The following is a 24,350-nucleotide window of genomic DNA, read 5'->3' as shown; positions in this document are numbered from 1 at the left end:
TATCTCCCCCTCCATAACTCAATATTACAAGTGAAAATAAGAAACTTTGTATTATATCTTATCAGAGAACATCTGCTTCTTTCTCCTCCTGGACTGATCATTCATTCTCAACATTCCCATGGGTAAAATCTGTCCTTATTGAATAGATTTGTGCCATTACTGAGATAGTTGGTGCTCATAAAGTTCTATGGAGAGCTGTAACTGTGGTTTCAGGCGAACTTGCAGCACAATGTCTGAGCCTGCCCAGATTTCCTCCTCCTAGTGAGATTTTTAAATGCACCGACCCCCATCTCCTCTCTCCATAATGGGAAAGTTTGTCCCCACTGAATATACAGATTTTACCTCGGAATCACTGATCAGTCCTGGAGGAGAAAGAAGCCGATGTCTCTGATAAGATACAGTATATTATAAAGTTACTTATGTTCATGTGTGCTATTGATTTATGAAATCACATGCTATATAATTTACATGACCACTGCAGCCAATCACTATCCTCAGCAGTGACACTGAGACTAGTGACTGCCTGCAGCGTGCATGTGAATGATGTACAGTGTGTGACTACTCCGGTGGCATCACATGTGGGTTCCGCTTACATTATTACATTACTGTTTGCCAGGTGGGCTCTTCCTGCTCGGAGACCCCGTTAGGGTATGTGCACACGTTGCGGATTCTGCTGTGGATCCGCAGCGTTTCTGGATTTAGCTGTGATGTACAGTACCATTGTTTTCAATGGTAAACTGTAAAATGCTGTGCCCATGCTGCGGATTTTTCCGCGGTTTAGGGTACGTGCCCCCGCTGCGGAATGCTCTGCGGATTGGCCGCAGGTAAATCTGCAGATCAAAAGACCTGCGGTTTTACCTGCGGATTGGCCTCCGGTTTTGCCCTGCGGTTTTTCATCTCCACAATGGAGGAGATGGCAAACCGCAGGGGAATCCGCAGAAAGAATTGACATGTCAATTCTTTCTGTGGTTTTGAAACCGCAGGAAAACCGCGCAGAAAAATCTGCACCGTCTGAGTGCGGTTTTTAATATCCATAGGATATTATGGTAGTGTACACCGCAGCAAAAACTGCTGCGGATCCGCAGCGGCCAAATCCGCTGCGGAACCACAGCAGAGTCCGCAGCGTGTGCACACAGCCTAAGGTTATGTGCACACGCTGCGGATTCTGCTGCGGTTCTGCTGCGTTTTGGCCCTGCGGATCCGCAGCAGTTCCGCTGACATGGTACACTACCATAATATCCTATGGGTTTTAAAAACCGCTGTGTTCACGCTGCGGTTTTTTCCGCGGTTTATAAACCGCAGCATGTCAATTGTTTCTGCGGATTCCGCTGCGGTTTCACACCTTTAACATAGTAGAGGTGTGAAACCGCAGGGCAAAACCGCAGCAAAACCGCAGGTGCGTGTGCACATAGCCGTACAATCCGCAGCATGTCAATTCTTTTGTCCAGAAACGCTGCGGTTTCACACCTCACCCATTATGACGTGTAAAACCGCAGGCTATCTGCGTTTTTCACTACAAATTCCGCAGAGGCAAAAAACTCCGTGTGCACACAGCCAATACTATCTATGTGCGGGGGGCTGTGCGCACGATCTCCCTCCGCCTCCCCGCATGTACTGACAGCGCTGCCACCAGCCGATGTGGGCACAGATGGAGCACAAGCGCTGCTTCGCCAACCGCTTCTCTGACTACAAGGGCAGCCTGGTCCCCGGGCAGGGCAGCGAGCTGGGGGCACCGCTCGTCCTCAGGACGGTGGAGCGCATCCTGGGGACGCTACCGGCACAAGGCGGCCAGGAGGGCGGGCTGTACGGCGGGCTGGCCGGGGTGGCATACATGCTGTACCACGTCGCCCAGTGCCCACTGTTCAGCGCCCACCGGGACCGCTACCTGCGCCGCGCGGGCTCCCTCATCGAGGCGTGTGTGCTGCACTATGACCGGGAGCAGGACCGGGAGACCCGCGCGTCCTTCCTGCTGGGGGGCGCCGGGGTGTACGCTGCGGCCGCGCTCATCTACCAGGCGCAGGGACGGGCGGACTTCCCGCAGGCGCTGGCCAAGTTCCGGGCGCTCAGCGACTTCTGTGTCCCGCTCGGCTTCCTGGAGTGCGGCTCGGACGAGCTGTTCGTGGGCAGGAGCGGGTACCTGTGCGCCGCGCTGGTGATGAGGCAGAAGCTGGGCATAGAGGTAAGAGGCTGCCCTGCACATGGGGCCATCACATGGAGAGGGGGCCGGGCTCATCCAGCACTGTGGAGGTCACACAAGATGCCAGGGAGTGTTACACCTGGGGCCGTCCTGGTGCCAGGCTGCTGTGCCCACAGGGGATGAGTGGTGGTGACATGGTGCCACACTAGTGGTAGGTGCCACCTGTAGGCTCGCCCCGAGCCCCCCGACCTGCCCATACCGTGTCCTGGAACACACCGCCCCTCGGGGGCAGCCGCCGAGCGAACGATTGGGCACGTCGCGGGGCTTCTCCACACACACTGTAATGGCAGCCAACTTTGTGTGTAGCCAGTTTTCCATTCTCGGAAGATACTAGGGCATGCTGCTGTTTTTTTTCAGATGTCATTCATCTTCCTTGCCCCATTGAATAACATTGACCTGAATGCGGTCTGTTCTTCTAATAGCGCTTTCCCCAAAAATACGGTGGTGTGACCGAGGCCCAACGGTGTCAGGAGCCGCTTTATACATTGGACATTATATATAAATATAAGAGGTCCGGCGTTCCGAGTGGAGGACAGTATGGCTGAATGTTCCGTTACCAATGTGTTAAATGTTCGGACCCCGTCGGTGTCTGATATTATTAGTGTTTCTGTAGAGCTGATCTCCTGTATAGAGACGGCCATCTGCCCCGTGTGCAGTCTGTTCCATGTGCCCATAACATTGTTCTCCACCATAAGGCCACCAATGTCAGATCGGTGGTCTGATACCCGGCTCTCCCACCGATCAGGTGTTACCGGCAGAGGGAACACCACAGCTGTGTTTAGGGGGCGCTGCTGAGTCGTGCAGATCAGCCCCATGCTTACAGCCGGCCACGGTCAGCGCTAATAACTGCTCATCGCTTTGGATCTGACAGTGAGGAGCTGACGCTGTCCTATCAGTCCATCAAGATCTGTCTACGTGGTTTGTTCTCGTAAAAGAGCCCGGTGTGAACACAAAATGCGTAATAATAACAACTATGAAATGACTATTCCACAATGGACCTGCCTCCTCTCTACAGCAGTGCAATCTACTTTGAAACGTCCATCTCTTTTTTTTTACTAATGCTACCATTGACATCAAATGATCGGGAAACCCCTTTATTCCAGCGCCAAGTACTGTGCCATAAATGCAATACTAGTTGTGCTAGATAATTTAGTAAATGGGTCTGCTCTTATGAAGTCCCAACCACCTCTGATCCCTGCCCCCAATCATATACTCGTCCTCCGGCGTCTTCACCGTTTTTCAACACCGCTCCGGTTCCGCGGCGCCAACTTGTGAGCGCAGCTTCTGACTGGCTGGAAGTCAGACTCTACGTCACAAGCTCTCAGTACAAGTCTACGAGAGCCAGAACGAGGCCTCTGCGCTGCCCCATGGAACATTGGAGCTGCCGGCAGGTCACTTTTTGCCTGAGACGGTGAGTATGAGACAGCGGGCAGGGGAATTACATATAAAGCACCACTCTAGCAGCACAATAAAAAAAACCCGCTGGAGTGGTGCTTTAAGCATTTTTCATGGGGGGGTGATGATTTTCAAATGTTTTTTTTTTTTTTTTTAAATACATTAAGCAACGAATAAAACACTAGCTTTTATGAAGCAAAAATGCTTACAAAGTGATGCCAAGGCGTCGTTGTAGCCTTCTCATTGACTTCTACTGTAAGTATTGTGTTGTAGTGACCACTGTGTCCACTAGGGGGCGCTGTATGGATGACCCACGAGAGTGGATGAATGGCAAGATGACTGTTAAGTATCTCAAGGTGGGTGGCGTTGAGTTGAGATGGAGATTTATGTGTGTGTAATCAGCAGGGATACTGCTGAGGTGCTGGTTCAATGTGTCAGGGACTAGGTACCTACAAACCCACCCAGGGGGTGTGTTTAATAACGCTATTGTAAAGTGTATATGTGTGTGTGAAGGACCTGTGATGAGGTCAGAGTCATGTGACCAGGTGGGCGTGGCTGTGAACCATATAATGTGGCCAGGGTAGGTCACATGGGTGAATGCTGGGGCCCAATTGGTCCAGTGTGGAAGGTCCCACTGAGATGGAGCTTCCTGGCTAACAGCCTGTGGAGGGGCTGTGGTGAATGGCTGCACGTGTCTGAGAGTTCCCAGGGAAGGGAATGAACGTCTGCAGTAAGCTGAAGCAGCCATGAGGAGACCCGGACGTGGGTGAGATAAATGAGGCTAAGAGAGCCTGTATGCTGGACATTGTACAACCTGTATGAACACAGGGATTACAGAGTGAAGCTATAATGGACGCTCTGCTGTTTATATGCTGTTGCATATTGCTTTGGTTTATGATGATGAATAAACCTCATGGACTATACTTCTTTATGAAAACCCATGCTGGATCTGGTGTTGTGGCGGCTAAGCGAGAATCCCCTATCTGAATGACAGCGCTACGTCACAATTGGTGGAGAATGCGGGCATTGTTGTAGCCTTGTTGCTGGGAGCAACGTAAGAGGACTGCAGAGTCGGTTGCTAAGGGCAACGGTTTCCAAAGGCGTATGTTGCAGTGCTGGCAACGCTGAGCCAGGAGGGCTGACGGTTGGGGAAGCCACTGCCCGGCTGTGGTTCTGGAACCATGGGGCGGCCTAGTGAGTAAGGCACTGTCCGGATCGGTGAGCCCAGTGCGGCCGTTTCCCCAGGAGAAAGAGACTTATAGGATACCTATGCGGTAGAGGGGTCCAAGAACCTGCGCGGCCAGCAGGTAACGGTTGTGAAAACAGTGTTGTACTGACCGGGGTCAGTGAGAAAGAGATTGGTGATTGATAGGGTGCCTCTGTGGAGAAGAGGTATCCGAGGACCTGTGGGGCCGACACAGGTAACGGACAGGTGTTCGTGCTGTACTGACCTGGGTCAGTGGGAAAGACTGTGTACCTGGAGGGTTCAGTGAGCAAGGTCCTGGAGGGTCAGTGTTGGGAGGTTCTGGGAGAAGAATCGGATCCCTGGAGCACGTGGTATGACCTTGGACCTGGTGAGGCATGAATGTTGGGCAGTCTCAGGCGGAGACGGATGTCCTGAAGAGCACCCGCTAAGCCCCTGGACCTGGTGAGGCCAGTGTGTTGGGAAACCCTGGGAGGAGGGCCGCTCCCTGAATAGCACCAGTTGCGCCCAGTGTGTTGGACGGTCTCAGGCGGAGACGGTACCTCGAATAGCACACAGGCAGGACACGTGAGTTTTTGTGTGGTGGTTTTTTTTTTTTTTTTCTTCTCAACTCAGCCTGCGGTGGCTCAGTGGGAGTCAAGAAGGTGACAAGTGGCTTCCTGTAACTCAGCGGGGTTACGAAGGGTACAAGCGGCTTCCGGGAACTCGGCCAGGTTACGAAGGGGACAAGCGGCTTCCTGTAACTCGGCGGGGGTTACGAAGAGGACACCAGCCGCTGTATGTGAACAGCAACCGGTGGTGTCGGTGATCGGTGACAGCAGGAGCTGTGGTGGTGCCAGCAAGGACTTGTGTGGTATCGTTAAAAGGCATAAACTGTGTTGTGTGAACTGTGGTCTGAGAAGACCGGTATAACGAACATGGGGAAATCCCGAAAGGAGGCGGTGGCCCAGAAAGGGGTGGAGTCCCAGAAGGGAGCGGTGGCCCAAACCGGGGTGGTAGCCCAAAAGGGGGTGAAGTCCCAGGGGGAGGCGGTGGCCCAAACCGGGGTGGTAGCCCAAAAGGGGATGGAGTCCCAGAGGGGGGGCGGTGACCCAAATTGGGATGGAGGTCCAGCAAGGGGCCGAGTTTGGAAAAGTGGCAGCACTGGGTACCTCAGGAGGTATGCCTGGGGAACCGCAGTGTGTGTGTGTCTGTCTGAGTTTTGAGGAATGCGGAATATTCTTTCCGGATAATGACGGGCCACAGGTGTGTACCGTAATGCTGCACCGAGATGGAGTCTCGGGTCGGCTGGGCTCAAAGTGTCAGGTGACTCTGACAGGATTTCCTCTCACTTTCTGTCTGACCGAGAGAATGGTCCAGGTTCGCTGTAAACATGGGGGAACGGTGAACTATGCGGTAGATAGAGTGATGTTTGAGGGGCCCATAGGTGGTGAGTGCCAAGGGGGCGGAATACCACGGGACTTTGTCTATGCCTTAGAGAGGGGCCGGGACTTTGTCGTGTTTGATGACATATGGCAGGAGGTTGGAGACGTTTCTAATGTTGGGCTAACAGATATTGAGACGGTGACTGCTCCTGACGTGGACAGGTCAGAGGTAGAACTGACCGGATGAAGTACATCTGCCCAACTTACGGACCTGACATCTTGTGATATGGTGGGCTGGGAGATGAGACGACTGGGGTAAAAACACGGTTAGTGGGTAACTGGAAGGGTTACTCGACAGGCCGGGGTGACTCAGACTCTGGGGGTGACTGTGGCTCTGAGAGAGAAAGAGAGCACAGAATAGAAGGGCTAGAAAAGGAAGTCTCTGAGCTCAGAGGTCACCTGTCAACGTGGCAAAACGTGAACAAGACGCTTAGGGAAGAGATGGAAGAACATGTCAAACGAGAAAGAGTCCTGAGACAACTGGCCGAGAACAGGGTCGAGGAGCTCGAGGAAGAAGTCTTAGAGCTCAAAGAAACTGTAAGAGGTTTTCTGCGGGAGAAAAAAGCTGAAGAAGACTAGTCACCCGGCCGGGCCAACTGTAGTGAGGGAAGTGTCTGGGGTAAAATCAGGGCCTCCTGGCCAGGAAGAGAGCAAAGCCACGACCTTTAAGTTTGTGATTGATGTACCAGAAGACATGCAAGAGGCCTGTGCTGAAGAAGGTGTGCATGGGGCTTTCAAAGAGGCGGTCAAAGCGTGTAAGGTGCACTGGGCGCCTGAGACTCAGCAGTTGGTGATAATGTCAGCCAGGTAAGACACAGCAAAGCGGGTGGCTGTCCTGAAAAACATGCATCTGCAGTGTCTCCATGTCAAACAGTTGGTTAGGCGGAGTAATATGAAAGCTGCTCGACACCTAGAGTTAGCAAGAGAGGCTATGGATCGGTTGGGTTTGCGGAAAGAGGTAGTTCCGGTTCTCAAAGGTCTGATTGGGAGAATCATTGGAAGATTCGGGAAGGTAATGCAAGACCTTGTAAATAGCTCCGGTGTGGTGAGGGTGAGGATCCCTCCTGATGATGAAGACCAGGTATCCAGTGAAGAGGGTAGGATTACCGTCCTGGTGGTTGGCTCCGTGGAAAGCCTGAGAAACTTTCGGATGCTCTTGGAGTATCGAGTGGGGTACCTGCAAGAGATTGAGCAGTTGAGGCTGGACCGTCGGCGAATCAATAAAGAGATACGGAACACCAAGTGGCGGCCGCCTTCAACCCAAGATGTAAGGACCCGAAGGGTTCCGCAAAGAAGTGACATGGCAGATGGCCGAAGAATGTCAGCAAGTGGTAGTTCGACTGGCAGGACGACGTTGAGAGACCGTAGTTCCTGTGAGACGCTGAATGAGTCAGACTCGGGCTTAACTAAGACTTATGACTGCTGGGGGCGGGGGAGGCCGTATGATGGACGGAGACGGATCTCTCGACCTGTGGGGCAAGGTGTAATGAGTGCCCGGTCTGGAGATCCTGGGGTAATGTGTGTTCAACACCACAAATTTGAACAGAGGGGGGAGGTATGTGGTGTAGTGACCACTGTCCACTACGGGGCACTGTATGGATGTCCCAGGAAAGTGGATGAATGGCAAGATACTGAATGACCGTTATGTATCTCAAGGTGGGTGGTGTTGAGATGGAGATTTATGTGTGTGTAATCAGCAGGGATATTGCTGAGATGCTTGTTCAATGTGTCAGGGACTAGGTACCTACAAACCCACCCAGGGGGTGTGTTTAATAACGCTAATGTAAAGTATATATGTGTGTGTGAAGGACCTGTGATGAGGTCAGTCGTGACCCGGTGGGCGTGGCTATGAACGTCTGCAGTAAGCTGAAGCAGCCATGAGGAGACCTGGAGGTGGGTGAGATAAATGAGGCTAAGAGAGCCTGTATGCTGGAATTTGTACAACCTGTGTGAACACAGGGATTATAGAGTAAAGCTATAATGGACGCTCTGCTGTTTATATGCTGTTGCTTTGGTTTATGATGAAGAATAAACCTCATGGACTATACTGCTTTATGAAAACCCGTGCTGGATCTGGTGTTGTGGCGGCTAAGCGAGAATCCCCTATCTGAATGACAGCGCTACGTCACAGTATGGAGCTAGAAAACACCTAAAGAATGATCTGCTCATTTTTAACTGCTTGGTGTTCTAAGGTCCATGCCCATGATCAGGAATTGCTGTGGGTTGGACGCTGCGTATTTATGCAGTATAAAACCCGCAGCTTCCAGATGTTACAGTATAGTGGATGGGATTTCAAGAAATCCTATGCCCACTATGCATCCACAGACACTCGTGGCTCACCTGCAGACATTGACAAGCGGCACATCTTTCAAGAACGCAGCATGTCAATTTCTCTTCTGTCTGGTGTTTTCCTGATTTTTGAGGAGGATTTCATGTCAATTTCACTTGCAGAGACGCGAGTCTCCGCAACAGAAAATTGATCAATAAAATGTATTGAATGCGGTAAATCCACATTGTTCAGTGATCATATGCGGATTTACCTGCGTTCAACAGACAGCTGCGCTTTGGACGCAGCGAACATGTGCTGTGTCGAAAGCGCTGCTACTTCCGGATCGTGGGCGCATACAGTTGTGCTCAAAAGTTTACATACCCCTGCAGAATTTTTGCTTTCTAGGGCTTTTTCAGAGAATATGAATGATAATACCAAACCTTTTTCTCCACTCATGGTTAGTGGTTGGGTGAAGCCATTTATTGTCAAACTACTGTGTTTTCTCTTTTTGAATCTTAATGACAAAATCATAATGGCAACCCAAAACATCCAAATGACCCTGATCAAAAGTTCACATACCCCATTTCTTAATACCGTGTATTGCCCCCTCTAACATCATTGACAGCTTGGAGTCTTTTGTGGTAGTTTTGGATGAGGTTCTTTATCAGATGGTAAAGCTTCACACTCTTCTTGGCAAAAAGCCTCCAGTTCCTTTAAATTCCTGGGCTGTCTATCATGAACTGTGTGCTCCCTAGAGTGGCTCAATGATATTGAGGGCCAGATACTGAGATGGCCACTCCAGAACCATCACTTTGTTCTGCTGTAGCCGATGACAGGTTTCGCGGCAAAATCACGCGTTTAAAACCGTCCCATGCGCAGCTTCCGGGCTGATGATTGCAAATTTGCCTCCAGCATTTGCTGATAACGTTTTGCATTCATGTTTCCTTCAACTTTGACCAAGTTTCCTGTGCCTTTCTAGCTCACACATCCCCAAAACATCAGCGATCCACCTCCGTGCTTTACAGTAGGAATGGTGTTCCTTTTATCATAGGCTTTGTTGACCTCTCTCCAAATGTAACGTTTATCATTGTGGTCAAGAAGTTCAGTTTTTTTCTCATCACTCCAAATTACCTTGTTCACAAAGTTTTGAGGCTTGTCTCTATGCTGTTTTGCGTATTATAGGTGAGATACTTTATGGCATTATGGCAGTAATGCCTTTCTTCTGGCGACTTGACCATGCAGCCCATTTTTCTTCAAGTGCCTCCTTATTGTGCATCTTGAAACAGCCACACCACTAGTTTTTAGAGAGTCCAGTATTTCAGCTGATGTTATTTGTGGGTCTTTCTTTGCATCCCGAACAATTTTCCTGGCATTTGTGGACAACATTTTTGTTGGTCTGCCTGACCATGGTTTTGTTTTACAGAGCCCCTGATTTTCCATTTGTTAATCACAATTTGAATGCTGCTGGCTGGCTTTATCAATTCCTTGGATATCTTTTTGTATCCCTTTCCTGTTTTATACAGTTCAACTACCTTTTCCTGTAGATCTGTTGACAATTCTTTTGCTTTCCCCATGACTCACAATCCAGAAATGTCAGTGGCTGGATGAAAGAGGCAAGAGTCTGTCTGGATCCCAGAAACTCAGCTTTTATACACACACTCTGATTACAAGCAAACAGGTCACAGGTGAGGATGTTACCTTTAGTAGCCAGTCAAACCTATTTGTGTCAACGTCTGTGCATGTTATCAGGCCAAAATCACCAGGGTATGTGAACTTTTGATCAGGGTCATTTTGATGTTTTGGGTTGTCAGTATGATTTAAAAAGAGAAAACACAGTAGTTTGACAATAAATGGCTTCACCCAACCGCTAACCACGAGTGGAGAAAAAGGTTTGGTGTTATCATTCATAGTCTCTGAAAAAAGGCCAAGAAATCAAAAATTCTTCTGGGGTATGTAAACTTTTGAGCACCACTTTAGCCTAAGAAACTTGAAGCCGTTAAAAGTTGCTCAGAAGCCTGAACATAGGAACCTAAAAAGCCTGTTTGTCTGAATGCAATGTCATTTTACCTTAGAAATGAATATGAAGATTCTGTCAAGCATTTTCAGTGACCTTTCGGGAGTGAATCTATTCCAAATCTGCCAAGAAAAAATGTTGCGCGAGCATACATTAATATTCTAGAAATAGGCACTAGCATATTAAATAAGTGTATGTTCTCTTTGGTTTTGCAGCATCTCTTATTACATATCAAGAGCAAATATAGTATTATACTGTTTTCTGTACTGTCTTTATTAAACGTTTACATACATGGATATGTATATACTGTATATATTCACCTGCATATATTTTTATTATTCATCATTTCTTCTATCCACAAGTGTATCAATAGTAATTCTTACAGCAGTGAAATATCTGCGATGACATTTAGGTTTTAGAGTGCAGCTATTTTTATGAGCAGGATATTTTTGTGGCAAGTACAGTACATTTCATTACCACAATCCGCATTTGTTGTTCAGTGTCCGGTCATGTGGTTACATATATTTGTTGCAAATAAAATGACTCCTTGCAGCAGAGAGCCTGCATTTGAGGCTGTGTGCCCACGATGCGATTTTTAAGCGTTTTTGCCACGATTTTCGGCGCGAAAACGCTGCAAAAACGTTTAAAAAACTCGTAGAGAATGCACCCCATGCATTCCTATGGCATTCCGCACATGCTGTGCTAATGCTGCGCTTTTTTCCGCAGCGGAATCGCATCGCGGGAAAAAACGCAGCATGCTCATTCTTTTTTGCGGAATCGCAAAGAATTGCCGCGATTCCACACCCATAGGAATGCATGAGAACCGCTTACTTCCCGCATGTGGCTATGCCCACCATGCACACCGTGTGGAGGAGAGGAGACTGTCCTCCAGGCCCTGGGTACCATACCCCTGTAAAAAAAAAGAATAAAAAATAAATCGGGGTATATTTACCTTCCCGGGCCTCAGCGTTCCCAGTAATGCCTTGCGGAAAGGTCCTGTGATGACGTAGTCTCGCGTTACTGTAGCGGTCTCGTGAGATGGCTATAGCAACGCGAGACCAACGTCATCACAGGTCTCGCAAGGCATCGCTGGGAACGGGAGCGGCGCTGAGACTGCGCGGGACATCTGAAGGTAAATATACCCCGATTTTTTTTTTTTTTATTTTTTTTAATCATTTTTAACATTCTATCTTTTACTATTGATGCCGCATAGGCAGCCTCAATAGTAAAAACCTGGTCACACTTGTCAAACACTATGTTTGACGAGTGTGACCAACCTGTCAATCACTTTCCAAGCGATGCTTCAAATCGCTTGGAAAGTGCTTGAATATCGCACGCGAAAATCGCGGCAAAATTGCGAACATAATCGCGGTAAAATCACGCTGAAAAAAACGCACGATTTCTGGGAAGGAGTCCGGTTTTGAGTGTCCGGATTAAAACGCAACGTGGGCACATAGCCTTAGTCTTAGGCTACGTTCAGACGTAGCAGAACTCTTGCGGAAATTACCGCGAGAATTCCGGATTCCATTCCGCGGGAAAATCGCATTTTAAATTCCTGCGATTCTCCCACGGAAAAGCTAGCGTTTTGCAAGCGTAATTAGCTTGCAGAATACTAGCGTTTTCCAAGCGATCTGATGCCTATGCAGCATCAGTAGTAAAAGATAGGATGTAAAAAATATATATTGTTATTCTTACCTTATGGCGTCCCGCGCAGCCTTCCCGCCTCTCTCCATGCTCCCGGTCCCAGTAATCCTTTGCAAGAATGACTGCGATGGCGTCCGTTCTCGCGGGATCGCGACGTCTCGCGGTCATTCGCGATTACATCGCGGTCCGACGTCATCGCGAATGACCGCGAGACCGCGATTCCGCGAGAACGGACGCAATCGCGGTCATTCTCACAAAGGATTACTGGGACCGGGAGTATGGAGAATGGCGGGAAGGCTGCGTGGGACGCCGGAAGGTAAGAATAACAATATTTTTTTAATTCTATTTTTACAGGGATATGGTGCCCAGAGCTCGGAGGACAGTCTCCTCTCCTGCGGACCGTGGGTACCATCCGCAAATGTTCTGCTTACTTTTCGCATGGTGTGCACTGCCCCATGCGGAAAGTAAGCAGAACAATGCATTCCTATGGGTGCGGGATCGCCGTGATTCCGCTAAATTAATGAGCATGCTGTGTTTTTTACCCTGAAGCGATTCCGCCGCGGTAAAAACCGCAGCATTAGCACAGCATTGTGGAATCCCATAGGAATGCATGGGATGCTTATTTTTCGCGTTTACGCGGCAAAACGCGCGTTTAAAACTGCTGCGAAAATGTGAAAAAAAAGCTACGTGTGAACTCAGCCTCAAGCGCTTCGTTCATAAACACATGGGCAGCTTAATACTGTGAAGATAGTGTCACGGCAGAAGAAAACATTACACATATTAAAGAGAATCTGTCATCAGGTTTTTGCTACGTAATCTGAGGACAGCATGTTGTAGCAGCTGATACACTGAATTCTGGGATGTGTCACTTATTAGGCTGTGTGATATTGTTTACTTACAATAAATGTTTTATCACCAGTAGATTATCTTTGCCCTGACCACAGTGCACACAAGCACTGGCTTGACCACGCCCCCTCTTGTGATAAGCTGTTCACTGTCAGTAGACAATATGCATAGAAAGCTGTCGTGTCAACGTGGTTAGCTTTCTGAGCTCTACTTCGTGATGCATCTAAAAACTGATTGTGTCATAACTGCTGCACCTAGCACTGGTTTGATCACGCCTCCTCCTCTGATAATCAGCTCACTGTCAGTAGACAATATGCATAGAAAGCTGTGGTGTCAGCGTGGTTAGCTTTCTGAGCTCTGCTACGTGTTGCATCTAAAAACTCTGTTTGTGTCACAACTGCTGCACCCAGTAAACTAAGGGATACATCACTGGAATCAGGCTCACTTGCTCTAAATTACTCTCAGATTAAATAGCAAAAACCTGCTGACAAATTCCCGACCGTCACTAGACTTTAAATGTCCATTCTAAAACATCACTCTATAGGAGCACAGCTACACATGATCATGTACCTGCGGAATGGTGGATCCACCTGTCAGGAACAGTTAGAATCCCCAGAAAAGGCCCAGATGGTTTATTACATATGCATCTCTACAGTAGTTCTGTGTGCACAGTAGTAGGAAGCGTTGACGGCGGGAGGAAGCAGGAGCTGCTAGGTGGTAGGAGACTCAGACAGCTGTGCTATGCAGTCAGAAGGTTACATTTCTCCTGAAATTGTGGCTAATATAACAGCCCCAGATACTGGGGAAATAAGGTGTTAAAAAGATTTAAATGCCTCCAAAGGTTTTTTATATGACCACATGGGGACACGTAATTATAGAAAAAAGCCACTATCAATCCAAATTGATGTAATTTGTCCCGCCCCTGTAAAAACGTACAAAGAACTTGTCCAATATATGAAAATATTTGTTACTTAATAGGGAACAAATTTTTAGATTTTAGTGGTCTTGTTTGGTCATTGTCACTGATATCGCCCGATATTAGGGAAGAAAAGGATGAATGTGAGGGCATGTGCACATGTTCAGTATTTGCTTGCAGAAATTTTTGTAAGGTTTCTGCATCACTTGGCAGCAAAAACGCACGTTTTGCCGCAGTTTTGTATGCGTTTTTTGCATGCATTTTTTTCCATGCGATTTTGTACAGCAATGAAGGCTTTTTTGAGCATATAAAGATATTTAAAAAAAAAAGTTTTGTGATGTAGTTTCTTGGTTCAACACCACCTTTTTCATTCTGATGCAGTAGCATCAGGGTAATAGTTGCTGACACCAAGTACTATTCCTATCATTGACACCAAACCCTAGGTTTAGTAATGAAAAGGTGTCATCAAGACACCCTCATTACTAAGCTGGTAAGTAAACACAAATACACACAGACAAACACACACACATATTGTCACACGCCAATGCAGGAGCGTTAACAGAATGAACCTACATAGGCTGTAACCAAAAAGCAACTGTTAATTTAAAAAGAATAAATTAAAATTGTGTGGGCTCCCGCATAATTTTCATAACCAGCAGAGGGAAAGCCGATGGCTGAGGGCTGATTTTAATATTCTGGGAAGGAGTTAATAACCATAAAGGTTCCCAGGTTATTAATATCAGCTCACAGCTGTTTGCTTAGCCTTTACTGGCTAGTTTACAGAGGGACCCCAGAAAAAACTTGACATAGGGTCACCCTATAAAATCTAACAAGCAAAGGCTAGAAAGACAGCTGTGGGCTGATATTAATAGCCTAGGAAGGGGCCATGGATATTGGCCCCCACCCAGACCATACTAGCATCAGTTCTCAGTTCATCAGTTCTAATCTGGCACTTAGCCTTGCTCTTTCCACTTTCCCTGCAGCAGTGGCAAGTGGGGTAATGGTTTTAGGGGGGGTTGTATTGTCAGGTGACAATAAGTCCACAGGTTAGTAATGGAGAGACATCTATAAGACGCCCCCATTACTAATCCCATAGTGATATTATAAAAAACAAACACACCAAGAATAAAGTCCTTTATTTAAAATAATGACACAGACTCCTTTATTGAATCGAAGTTAAACCACACTTACCGAACGCCTAATCCACTGAGGCCAACATCTCCTGCAACAAAAATAATCGACCAAAATATTCCTCACCTGTCCGCAGAGGAATAATACATAATGTCCCACAATGATCCTGATGACTTTGAAAGCGGTAGCTGATCATCTATGGTAATCTCCCTTACGGCACCACCGCTGCGTGAGAGAGATCACCGGAGTTCATCAGCTGATCAGCTCTGGTGGTCTCCCTAACGGCACCACTGCTGTGTGAGAAAGTTCTCACACAGCAGTGGTGCCATGAGATCATCAGAACTGATCAGCTGATGAACTCCGGTGACATAGTATAAGCGGGGGTCTATTTTTACCAATACCGATCAATATTGTGTATAGCAAATTGGTATGGAGATAAATGTATACTTATATTAAAACTTAGCTTTTAATGTAATATTATAATAAAAAAACTGTGTGTCAAATTAAGGTGCCAAATAAAATATAGTGATGGTGTCTGTGCAACCGTGCCCATAAAATAAATTTGTATTAAGACGCCTCCTATTGTCCAGATATGAGCGGATTACAATCCTCTTTGTTGTCAAATATTTGCGCGCCATGTGTCTATTTGAACTCCACAAACTCCCCTGATGAGTCCTGATTAGATGAAACGCGTTGGGAGAACGGCGTTGGTTTAAGGCGGTCCAGATGAATGCAGACATGAAGCTCTTTTAAAGACTGGAGGCCTTTTCCACAAGAGGGCATATACAGGCATCAGTGTATAGGATCAATACACATGAGATGAGTATAAGGACATATTAATAATGCATCATGAGAGTAATTAATATGCAGTATTTTGGTGAAATTAGGCACTACATTATACTGGACTCCATAGATGCGATATATTGTTCCTTTTGACCCTAAAAAAGATGACAATGTAATGGATATCTGATATTGGGGAAATAGATATCTTATTTATATGATTCGCAATCTATTGATAATTGTCCTTAAATTTTGGAAATGAGTACAGGACTGATGTTTTAGGTACCTAAGACAACCTCTAAAAAGTTTTGTGTTGTTTATATTGAGAAACTCTCTGGCTAGTGTTTGGTATTATTAATACCTGGCCTATATAGACAACAAAGAGGATTGTAATCCGCTCATATCTGGACAATAGGAGGCGTCTTAATACAAATTTATTTTATGGGCACGGTTGCACAGACACCATCACTATATTTTATTTGGCACCTTAATTTGAACTCCGGTGACCTCTCTCCCCGCAGCTCAGCGCTATACACTGTGGGAGCAATGACGCTCCTGTCATTGTGTCGCCAGCGGCCGGTTAGAGCAGTCACATCTCCCGATGTGACTATTGTACACATAAAGGGCCCGTCACACTAAGCGATATCGCTAGCAATATCGCTATAATGTCACTGGTTTTGTGACGCAGCAGCGATATTGCTAGCGATATCGCTATGTGTGATACTTACCTCCGACCAGCTCCCCCGCTGGTTATCGCTGATCGCGCGATAACGGCCTGGGCCGTTTCTCGTCATCCGCTTCCTGCTGGGCTTCCTGCTGTGGAGACGAGCGTCGTGTGGACGCGGGCGGGAGGACGTCTTCATCGCCGCGTCTGACAGGTAAGTAGCGACCGCCGACCACTTAGCGATGCACCAGCGATCCTGACCAGGTCATATCGTTGTCAGGATCGCTAAGTGTGACAGTACCTTAAGATTGCCGTGGGACACTCTGGAACACGTGGACTACAGCAGACAGGAGAGTATATGGTGGTTTATTATGTTTGATTTTTTTTCTAGGAGACATAAGCATTGGGGTTTGGGCATTAAGGTGAGTATATGTTGTTTCTTTATTTAAGTTTGAACACAGGCGCCTGCTGCCGAGAGACTACTTCTATCAACGGCTCCTGTTAACACTGTTATTCGTGACAGCAGATGTAGCCTGATGGTAGGAGTAGTCTCTCATTAGGTGGCGCCTGCTGAGCTGCGCTAAGCTTTTTAGCATGGGTCACAGTATCTCTGCGGGGTCACTCTGAGATCTGACAGCATGACCCCGCATCGCTCTGACGGCAGTAGCGATCTTACCAGCGGTGACGTTACCGACGATCAGTACCGCTGTGCTGGTGTTTCCCACTCTGTCATACAGATGACAGTGTATGAAACATGATGGGAAGCCCGTAAAAACGCTAGCAAAAACTCAGCAAATCTGCAAACATTTTTATACCTACGTTTTTGCTGCGGATTTGACTGACCTAATTGAAGTCAATGGGTGAAAAACGCTACAAATTTGCACAAATAATTCACATGCTGCAGAAAAAAAAAAACCACACTGCAAAAAGTCAAGGAAAATTAATGAACTTGTGCACAGCACTTCACGATTCTCATTGAATTAGCTGGCTTAAGGATTTCATAGTATTTTTGGAGAAAATGCACCAAAAATACACAGTGTGCACATAGCGTGACAGTGACATAAAAATGAAGCCCCATGGATCACTAAAAAAAAATGCAAAATTTGTTTGAATATCGAAATGAGAAACGTATACGTATAATATATACTGTATTTATAATAGCTCTTTAATCTGCATGTACGGAAACAAAAAAATGTGCCTGGTGAGGAATAGTTAAATGGCCCGGTCTTGAACTGGTTAAAATTGCTACACATGCCAATAATGTAAAATAACAAAAAAATAAAACATTTTATTAGTTTAATAGGGAAATGAGCAGTATATTTAGTAACAAAATCAGTGACCCCCCCCCCAACAGAAATCCTTTTAATTATTGCCCGCCTGTAATAGCTTGTAATGTTTTCTAGACATCTTTAGATTGCCATTTAATCACAAAGATTACTTGATAGCACTTAGATTGTTTGTATGTCACTTAAAAAGCTTTTAAGTAATTACCTGTGGCCGTGATGACATAGGAAGAAATTTCTTGGAGGAAAGGTATTTATATAATGGCTGACTTTCATTTACTCCTGTGTTATATCTGTCTATGTCTTGCTCTTACTGCTTTCTAATGTAGATTTCATATATTTTGGATTCTTCCAATATAACGTGTATAAATAATTTGATTAGTAGGTGTCATACTCCCATTGGTTGTGAAGACACAGTATATGTGGTTTTGGCTAAACCCATTGTACGCGGCCGACAAGGAAGATACTGGACAGACTGTATATCTCTACCAGAAAGTTAAGGTGGGCGAGATTTTAAAACCAGGTAGTACTTGTTGGTGCAGCAGCTTTGTGATAGTTCCGGGGCGGGTTTCATTGGAGTGATGAGGAGGGTTAGTGGTGGGAATCATCACTCCCGCTCTAGTACGGTTTTTGCTGGAGGCTTAGCCACCTTAGCCGAGAGAGATTGTGTCATTAGAGAAACAGAAAAGGCTGACTGAAAAGCTTCAGAGTGTCGGTCTGCGGACTGATATGGTGTGGTTCTGAGAAGAACATGCATAGCAGTTTAATGTGTTAAATGCTGAGTTGCTGGAGAGCCAAGCCTGTATACATCCCTGGTAGCATCAGTCAGAGGTATGATGTTTTAGTTAGCAAAGGCTTCACTGGACAGTGAGGGTTGCTGTTTCTGTGAATCGGCGGGTTCCCAAAGACTCGAGGAATCATTTGTGGGGAGAGAGCAGTTTGGGGAGTGTCTGGTTGAATACGAAGAAGTCACAAGCGCAAACTATGAAGGAAGTCGTTAAAACTCTGGTCCAGGAGCGAACCTTGGAGCAGCAATACCAGGCCCAGGAGCTTACCACGTGCCTAATGCTGGAGCAGATGGCTTTTCTGAAAGAGGTAGTTGTGGTGCACTCCAAGACAAAGCTAACTAGGGCCCTGTGTTGTGGGGTGCCAGGGAGGTGGTACAACGCTACTTTCAAAAATTACTCCAGATGATAACGTGGAGACTTTCCTCACCATCTTTAAACAGGCAGCTCAAAGGGTGCATCTACTTGCGCCCTACTTGATAGAAGAGTCTCAAAAAGCCTATCATGACCATAGTGAGCAAAAACTGAAAGCTGTGATTATTGCTTGCCTAGGAGTTAGTCACGGTGCGGGCTAGATGGGTCCGAGCCTGAGAATACCGGTTAGACAGATCTTCCCGGTCCCAAACCTTTAATTTGTTTTATCTGGTAAATAAATGGCTGAAGCCTGCACGCCTACACAGATTGTGGAGAGGGTGATCGTCAGCCTTTTTTCCTGGGGCCTTCCCAGTAAACTGCAGCGTTGGGTCAGCCATAATGATCCCAGGAGTGCGTATCATCTGGTGTAGTTGGTGGAAAAATTTGTCACAATGGTGGGAAATCTCCAGAACGCTTCCCCCAACCAGTCACCCGCAGGGAGACGCTGACCCACCGTCAAAGGGGGGCTGGGAGGGACTGCCAGGAAAAGTCCTAGCCTGACTGGGGCAAAAAAGCAGCCCTACCACATAAACCCCACCAGCCCACAAAATATAACACTCCCACCGCAAATCAGTAAGTTTTGCTTTACTTTATTATGCTCCTCACTACTGTCTTAAAGGAGTTATTTGAGTAGCCACATGTGAATGGTGCACAGTGCGCATGATCGACCACAGCGCCACTTACATGGTGCTCTTCAGAGCTCCAGTTCCCAGCGTTCAGACCCCAGAGATTGGTAAGTTCTCGGAATAGGGGATTACTTGGGATAATCCATTTAAATGGTTTTTCCAATATTTATTTTTATTTTCCCATAGGAATATTGAAAATACTAAACCAATCTTGACCCTCCCAAAGTCCAATATCGCCTCTAGGACAACAGGACAGAAGTTGTACTGTGCAGTGGATGTACAGGATAGGAGAAGTGGTACTGTGCAATGTATGTACAGGATAGAAGTGGTACTGTGCAGTGTATATAGACAGAAGAATGCTACCTGCACACATTCAGTATTTCACCTCAGCATTTGGAAGCCAAAACCAGGAGTGGGTGATAAATCCAGAAGTGGTGACAGGTTTCTATTATACTTTTCTCTGATTGCTCCTCTTCTTATTTTGGCTTATAAATACTGAGGTAAGATCCTGAATGTACTGTGCAATGTATATACTGTATATAGGATAGAAGTGGCAGTGTGCAGTGTATATAAAGAATTACACCCATTATACAGAAGTGGTACAGTGCAGTGTATATATACAGATACTTAGATTTGCACCCCATGGGCAGTATATACAGTATATACTGATATATGATGTTTCCTCTATCTACAGGTATTAACACCAGCACAGATCAAGTCAATCTGTGTCGCCATCCTGGAATCTGGGAAACAGTATTCAAAGAAGAAGAGGAAACCATTTCCACTTATGTACTCGTACTATGGGACAGAATACCTAGGTACATTTTGGGGGTTTTGTATGAAAATCTGTCCAATTTGCCTTTTTTTCTCTTTTTTTGTGTTGTTGCAATACACACAAAGGAAATAAACGTGTAAAACAAAACGTTTGTAATTGCAATAATTTTCTAGGAGAAATACTTCATTTCCTGGAACAAGGGTTCCAACACTTTTGGCCATGATTGTATGTAAAGAAAATCCATAAACCTCCATTTCTTTAGCATGTCCTTGATTGGTTTGATCAATTTTTCTCAGCTGAAATAAAAATGATGAGTTCTCTCAATTTTTTTAATACTACATAGGCCATGTTCACAAGCTCAGTATTTGATCAGTATTTGTAAGCCAAAACCAGGAGTGGGTGATAACTACAGAAATGGCGACGTGTTTCTATTATACTTTTTTACTGACTTTTCCACTCTTGGTTTTGGCTTATAAATAGTGAGATAAAACACTGACCAAATACTGAATGTGTGAACGTGGCCTTAGTCTGTGAAAGAGGGACAACACACGGATGGCATCTGAGTGCTGTCTGATTTTTTTCACTTACTCATAGGATTCATGCACACATTCAGTATTTGGTCAGTATTTTACATCAGTATCTGTAAGACAAAACCAGGAGTAAGTGAAAAATGAAGAAGTGGTGACATGTTTTGTACTTTTGCTGTGATTGTTCCTCTCCTAGTTTTAGCTTACAAATACTGATGTAAAATAGTAACTCAGTTGTGAACTGTGAACAAGGTCATAGACTTACACTGGCGAGTTTGACATCTGGATCAATTTCGGACAAGTCTGTGCTTTTGTGTGGACAACTCAGTTGTCCACACACAATAGATAGCAGTCGTAGGAGAAAGGCTGGTATGTGAAAGAGCACGAACAGAGACCTCTATAAGGCATCAGAGGCTTACAATAAAATTATATATGGTATGTTGGAGCCTTTTTGTATGTATGCATTTTATAGCAGCAGTGAAAAAATACATTTACTTTCACACAGAATGCAAAATATGTACATCGTTGCAGTGTGATCTCACAAAATTAGAATATCATCAAAAAATAAATTTATTTCAGTTCTTTAATACAAAAAGTGAAACTCATATATTATATAGAGTCATTACAAACAGAGTTATCTATTTCAAGTGTTTATTTCTGTTAATGTTGATGATTATGGCTTACAGCCAATGAAAACCCAAAAGTCATTATCTCAGTAAACTAAAATACTTTATAACACCAGCTTGGAAAATGATTTTAACCCCTTTCTGACATCAGACGTACTATCCCGTCCATGGGACTCGGGCCCCTATGCCCATGGACGGGATAGTACGTCTACCGAGATCAGCGGCGCCCACGTGGTGAGCGCTGCTGATCGCGGCCGGGTGTCAGCTGATTATCACAGCTGACACCCGGCAAAATGTGTCAGGGGCGGTCACGGACCGCCCCCGACACGTTAACCCCTTGCACACCGCGATCAAACACGATCGCAGTGTACCGGGGGTTAAAGGGAAGCATCGGCAGGGAGGGGGCTCCCTCCGTGCTTCCCTGAGCCCCCCACGGCAGCGCAATGTGCAGCGCTGCTGCGGGGGGATCCTTTCCTGCAGGCCCCCGAATCCAAGATGGCGACGGGGGCCTTCGGGGGCTTGCAGGAAGCTGGCTTCCTCAGTGCCTGCAAAGCGCAGGCAAGAGGAAGTCTTCTTCAATGCCTGTGACAGATTGCTGATCTGTCACAGTGATCTGTGATGTGACAGATCAGCGATCTGTCACAGGACAGTGATGTCCCACCTGGGACTATTTAATAAAGTTAAAAAAAAAAGTATTAAAATAATTAAAAAAAAATCGCCAAATAAATTAGAAAAAAAAAAAAATATTCCCCCCAAATCCATTTTTTGGAAATAAAAAAAAAAAAGTACACATATTAGGCATCGCCGCGTCCGTAACGACCCACCCTATAAAACTGTCCCATTAGTTAACCCCTTTAGCGAACCCCTTAAAAAATAAAAATAAAAAACGAAGCAAAAAATAATGATTTATCATACCGCCAAACAAAAAGTGTAATAACACGCGATCAAAAAGACGCATATAAATATCCATGGTACCGCTGAAAACGTCATCTTGTTCCGCAAAAAACGAGCCGCCACACAGCATCATCAGCGAAAAAATAAAAGTTATAGCTCGCAGAATAAAGCGATGCAAAAATAATTATTTTTTATATAAAATAGTTTTCATTGCATAAAACCGACAAAACATAAAAAAACGACCTAAATGAGGTATCGCTGTAACCGTACTGACCCGAAGAATAAAACCGCTTTATCAATTTTACCGCACGCGGAACGGTGTAAACGCACTCCCCCAAAAGAAATTCATGAAACGCTGGTTTTTGTTCATTCTGCGTCCCAAAAATCGGAATAAAAAGCGATAAAAAAATGTCACGTGCCCGAAAATGGTACCAATAAAAACGTCAACTCGTCCCGCAAAAAATAAGACCTCACATGACTCGATGGGTCAAAATACGGAAAAATTATAGCTCTCAATATGTGGTGATGCAAAAACTATTTTTACAATAAAAAGCGTCTTTGAGGCTGTGTGCACACGCTGCGGATTTTGCTGCGGTTCCGCAGCGGTTTTGGCCGCTGCGGACCCGCAGCAGTTTCTGCTGCGGTGTACAGTACCATGATTCCCTATGGGAATCAAAAACCGCAGTGCAGACGGTGCGGAATTTTCCGCGCGGATTATCTGCGGTTTTCAATCCGCAGAAAGAATTGACATGTCAATTCTTTCTGCGGATTCTCCTGCGGTTTGCCATCTCCTCCATTGAGGAGATGAAAAACCGCAGGGCAAAACCGCAGAGCAATCCGCAGGTAAAACCGCAGGTCTTTTGACCTGCGGTTTCACCTGCGGATTTTACAAAATCCACGCGGATGAATCCGCACCTAATCCGCAGCGTGTGCACACAGCCTTAGCGTGCGACAGCTGCCAAATATAAAAACCGCCATAAATAGTAAATCAAACCCCCCGTTATCACCCCCTTAGTTAGGGAAAAATAATAAAATAAAAAAAAGTATTTATTTCAATTAGGGTTAGGGGTGTGTTGGGGTTCGGGTTGGAGTTAGAATTGGGGGTTTCCACTGTTTGGGCACATCAGGGGATCTCCAAATGCAACATGGCGTCTGATCTCAATTCCAGCCAATTCTGAGTTGAAAAAGTCAAATGGTGCTCCTTCCCTTCCAAGCTCTGCTATGCGCCCAAACAGTGTTTTACCCCCTCATGTAGGGTATCCGCCTACTCAGGACAAATTGCAAAACAATTTTTGGGGTCCAATTTCTCCTGTTACCCTTAGGAAAATAAAAAATTGGGGGCAAAAATATCATTTTTGTGGAAAAAAAATGATTTTTTTATTTTCACGTCCGAGTGTTATAAACTTCTGTGAAGCACTTGGGGGTTCAAAGTGCTCACCACACATCTAGATAAGTTCCGTGGGGGGTCTAGTGTCCAAAATGGGGTCACTTGTGGGGAGTTTCAATAGTTTAGGTACATCAGGGGCTCTCCAAACGCACATGACACCCGCAGACCATTCCATCAAAGTCTGCGTTCCAAAACGTCACTGCTTCCCTTCCGAGCCCCGACGTGTGTCCATACAGTAGTTTTCTCCCACATATGGGGTGTCAGCGTACTCAGGACAAATTGGACAACAACTTTTGGGGTCCAATTTCTCCTGGTACCCTTGGGAAAATAAAAAAAATGGTGACTAAAAGATCATGTTTGTGGAAAAAATACGAATTTTTTATTTTCACGCCCGGGCGTTGTAAACTTCTGTGAAGCACTGGGGGGGTCAAAGTGCTCACCACACATCTAGATAAGTTCCTTGGGGGGTCTAGTTTTCAAAATGGTGTCATTTGTGGGGGGTTTCCACTGTTTAGGTACATTAGGGGCTCTCCAAAGGCAACATGACAC

The 24,350-nt window shown here is 46.0% G+C and overlaps 1 protein-coding gene across 1 annotated transcript in view; it reads left to right on the top strand.

The window, feature by feature from the left end:
* Positions 1-1,598: 1,598 nt before the first annotated feature.
* The window catches only part of LOC141101420 (lanC-like protein 3), a 38,288-nt gene continuing 15,536 nt past the window's right edge, over positions 1,599-24,350 (top strand). Inside the window, exons 1-2 of the mRNA XM_073590510.1 lie at positions 1,599-2,179; positions 20,287-20,410. Coding sequence (XP_073446611.1) covers positions 1,637-2,179; positions 20,287-20,410 — 667 coding nt within the window. The 5' untranslated portion in view covers positions 1,599-1,636. The remainder of the gene's footprint in view (positions 2,180-20,286; positions 20,411-24,350) is intronic.

This window comes from Dendrobates tinctorius, unplaced genomic scaffold (genome assembly GCF_039654945.1).
Source record: "Dendrobates tinctorius isolate UK_male_01 unplaced genomic scaffold, ASM3965494v1 ptg000117l, whole genome shotgun sequence".
Lineage (NCBI taxonomy): Eukaryota > Metazoa > Chordata > Amphibia > Anura > Dendrobatidae > Dendrobates > Dendrobates tinctorius.
The sequence above is the reverse complement of the archived record's forward strand: the minus strand, read 5'-3'. Positions and strand labels throughout refer to the sequence as shown.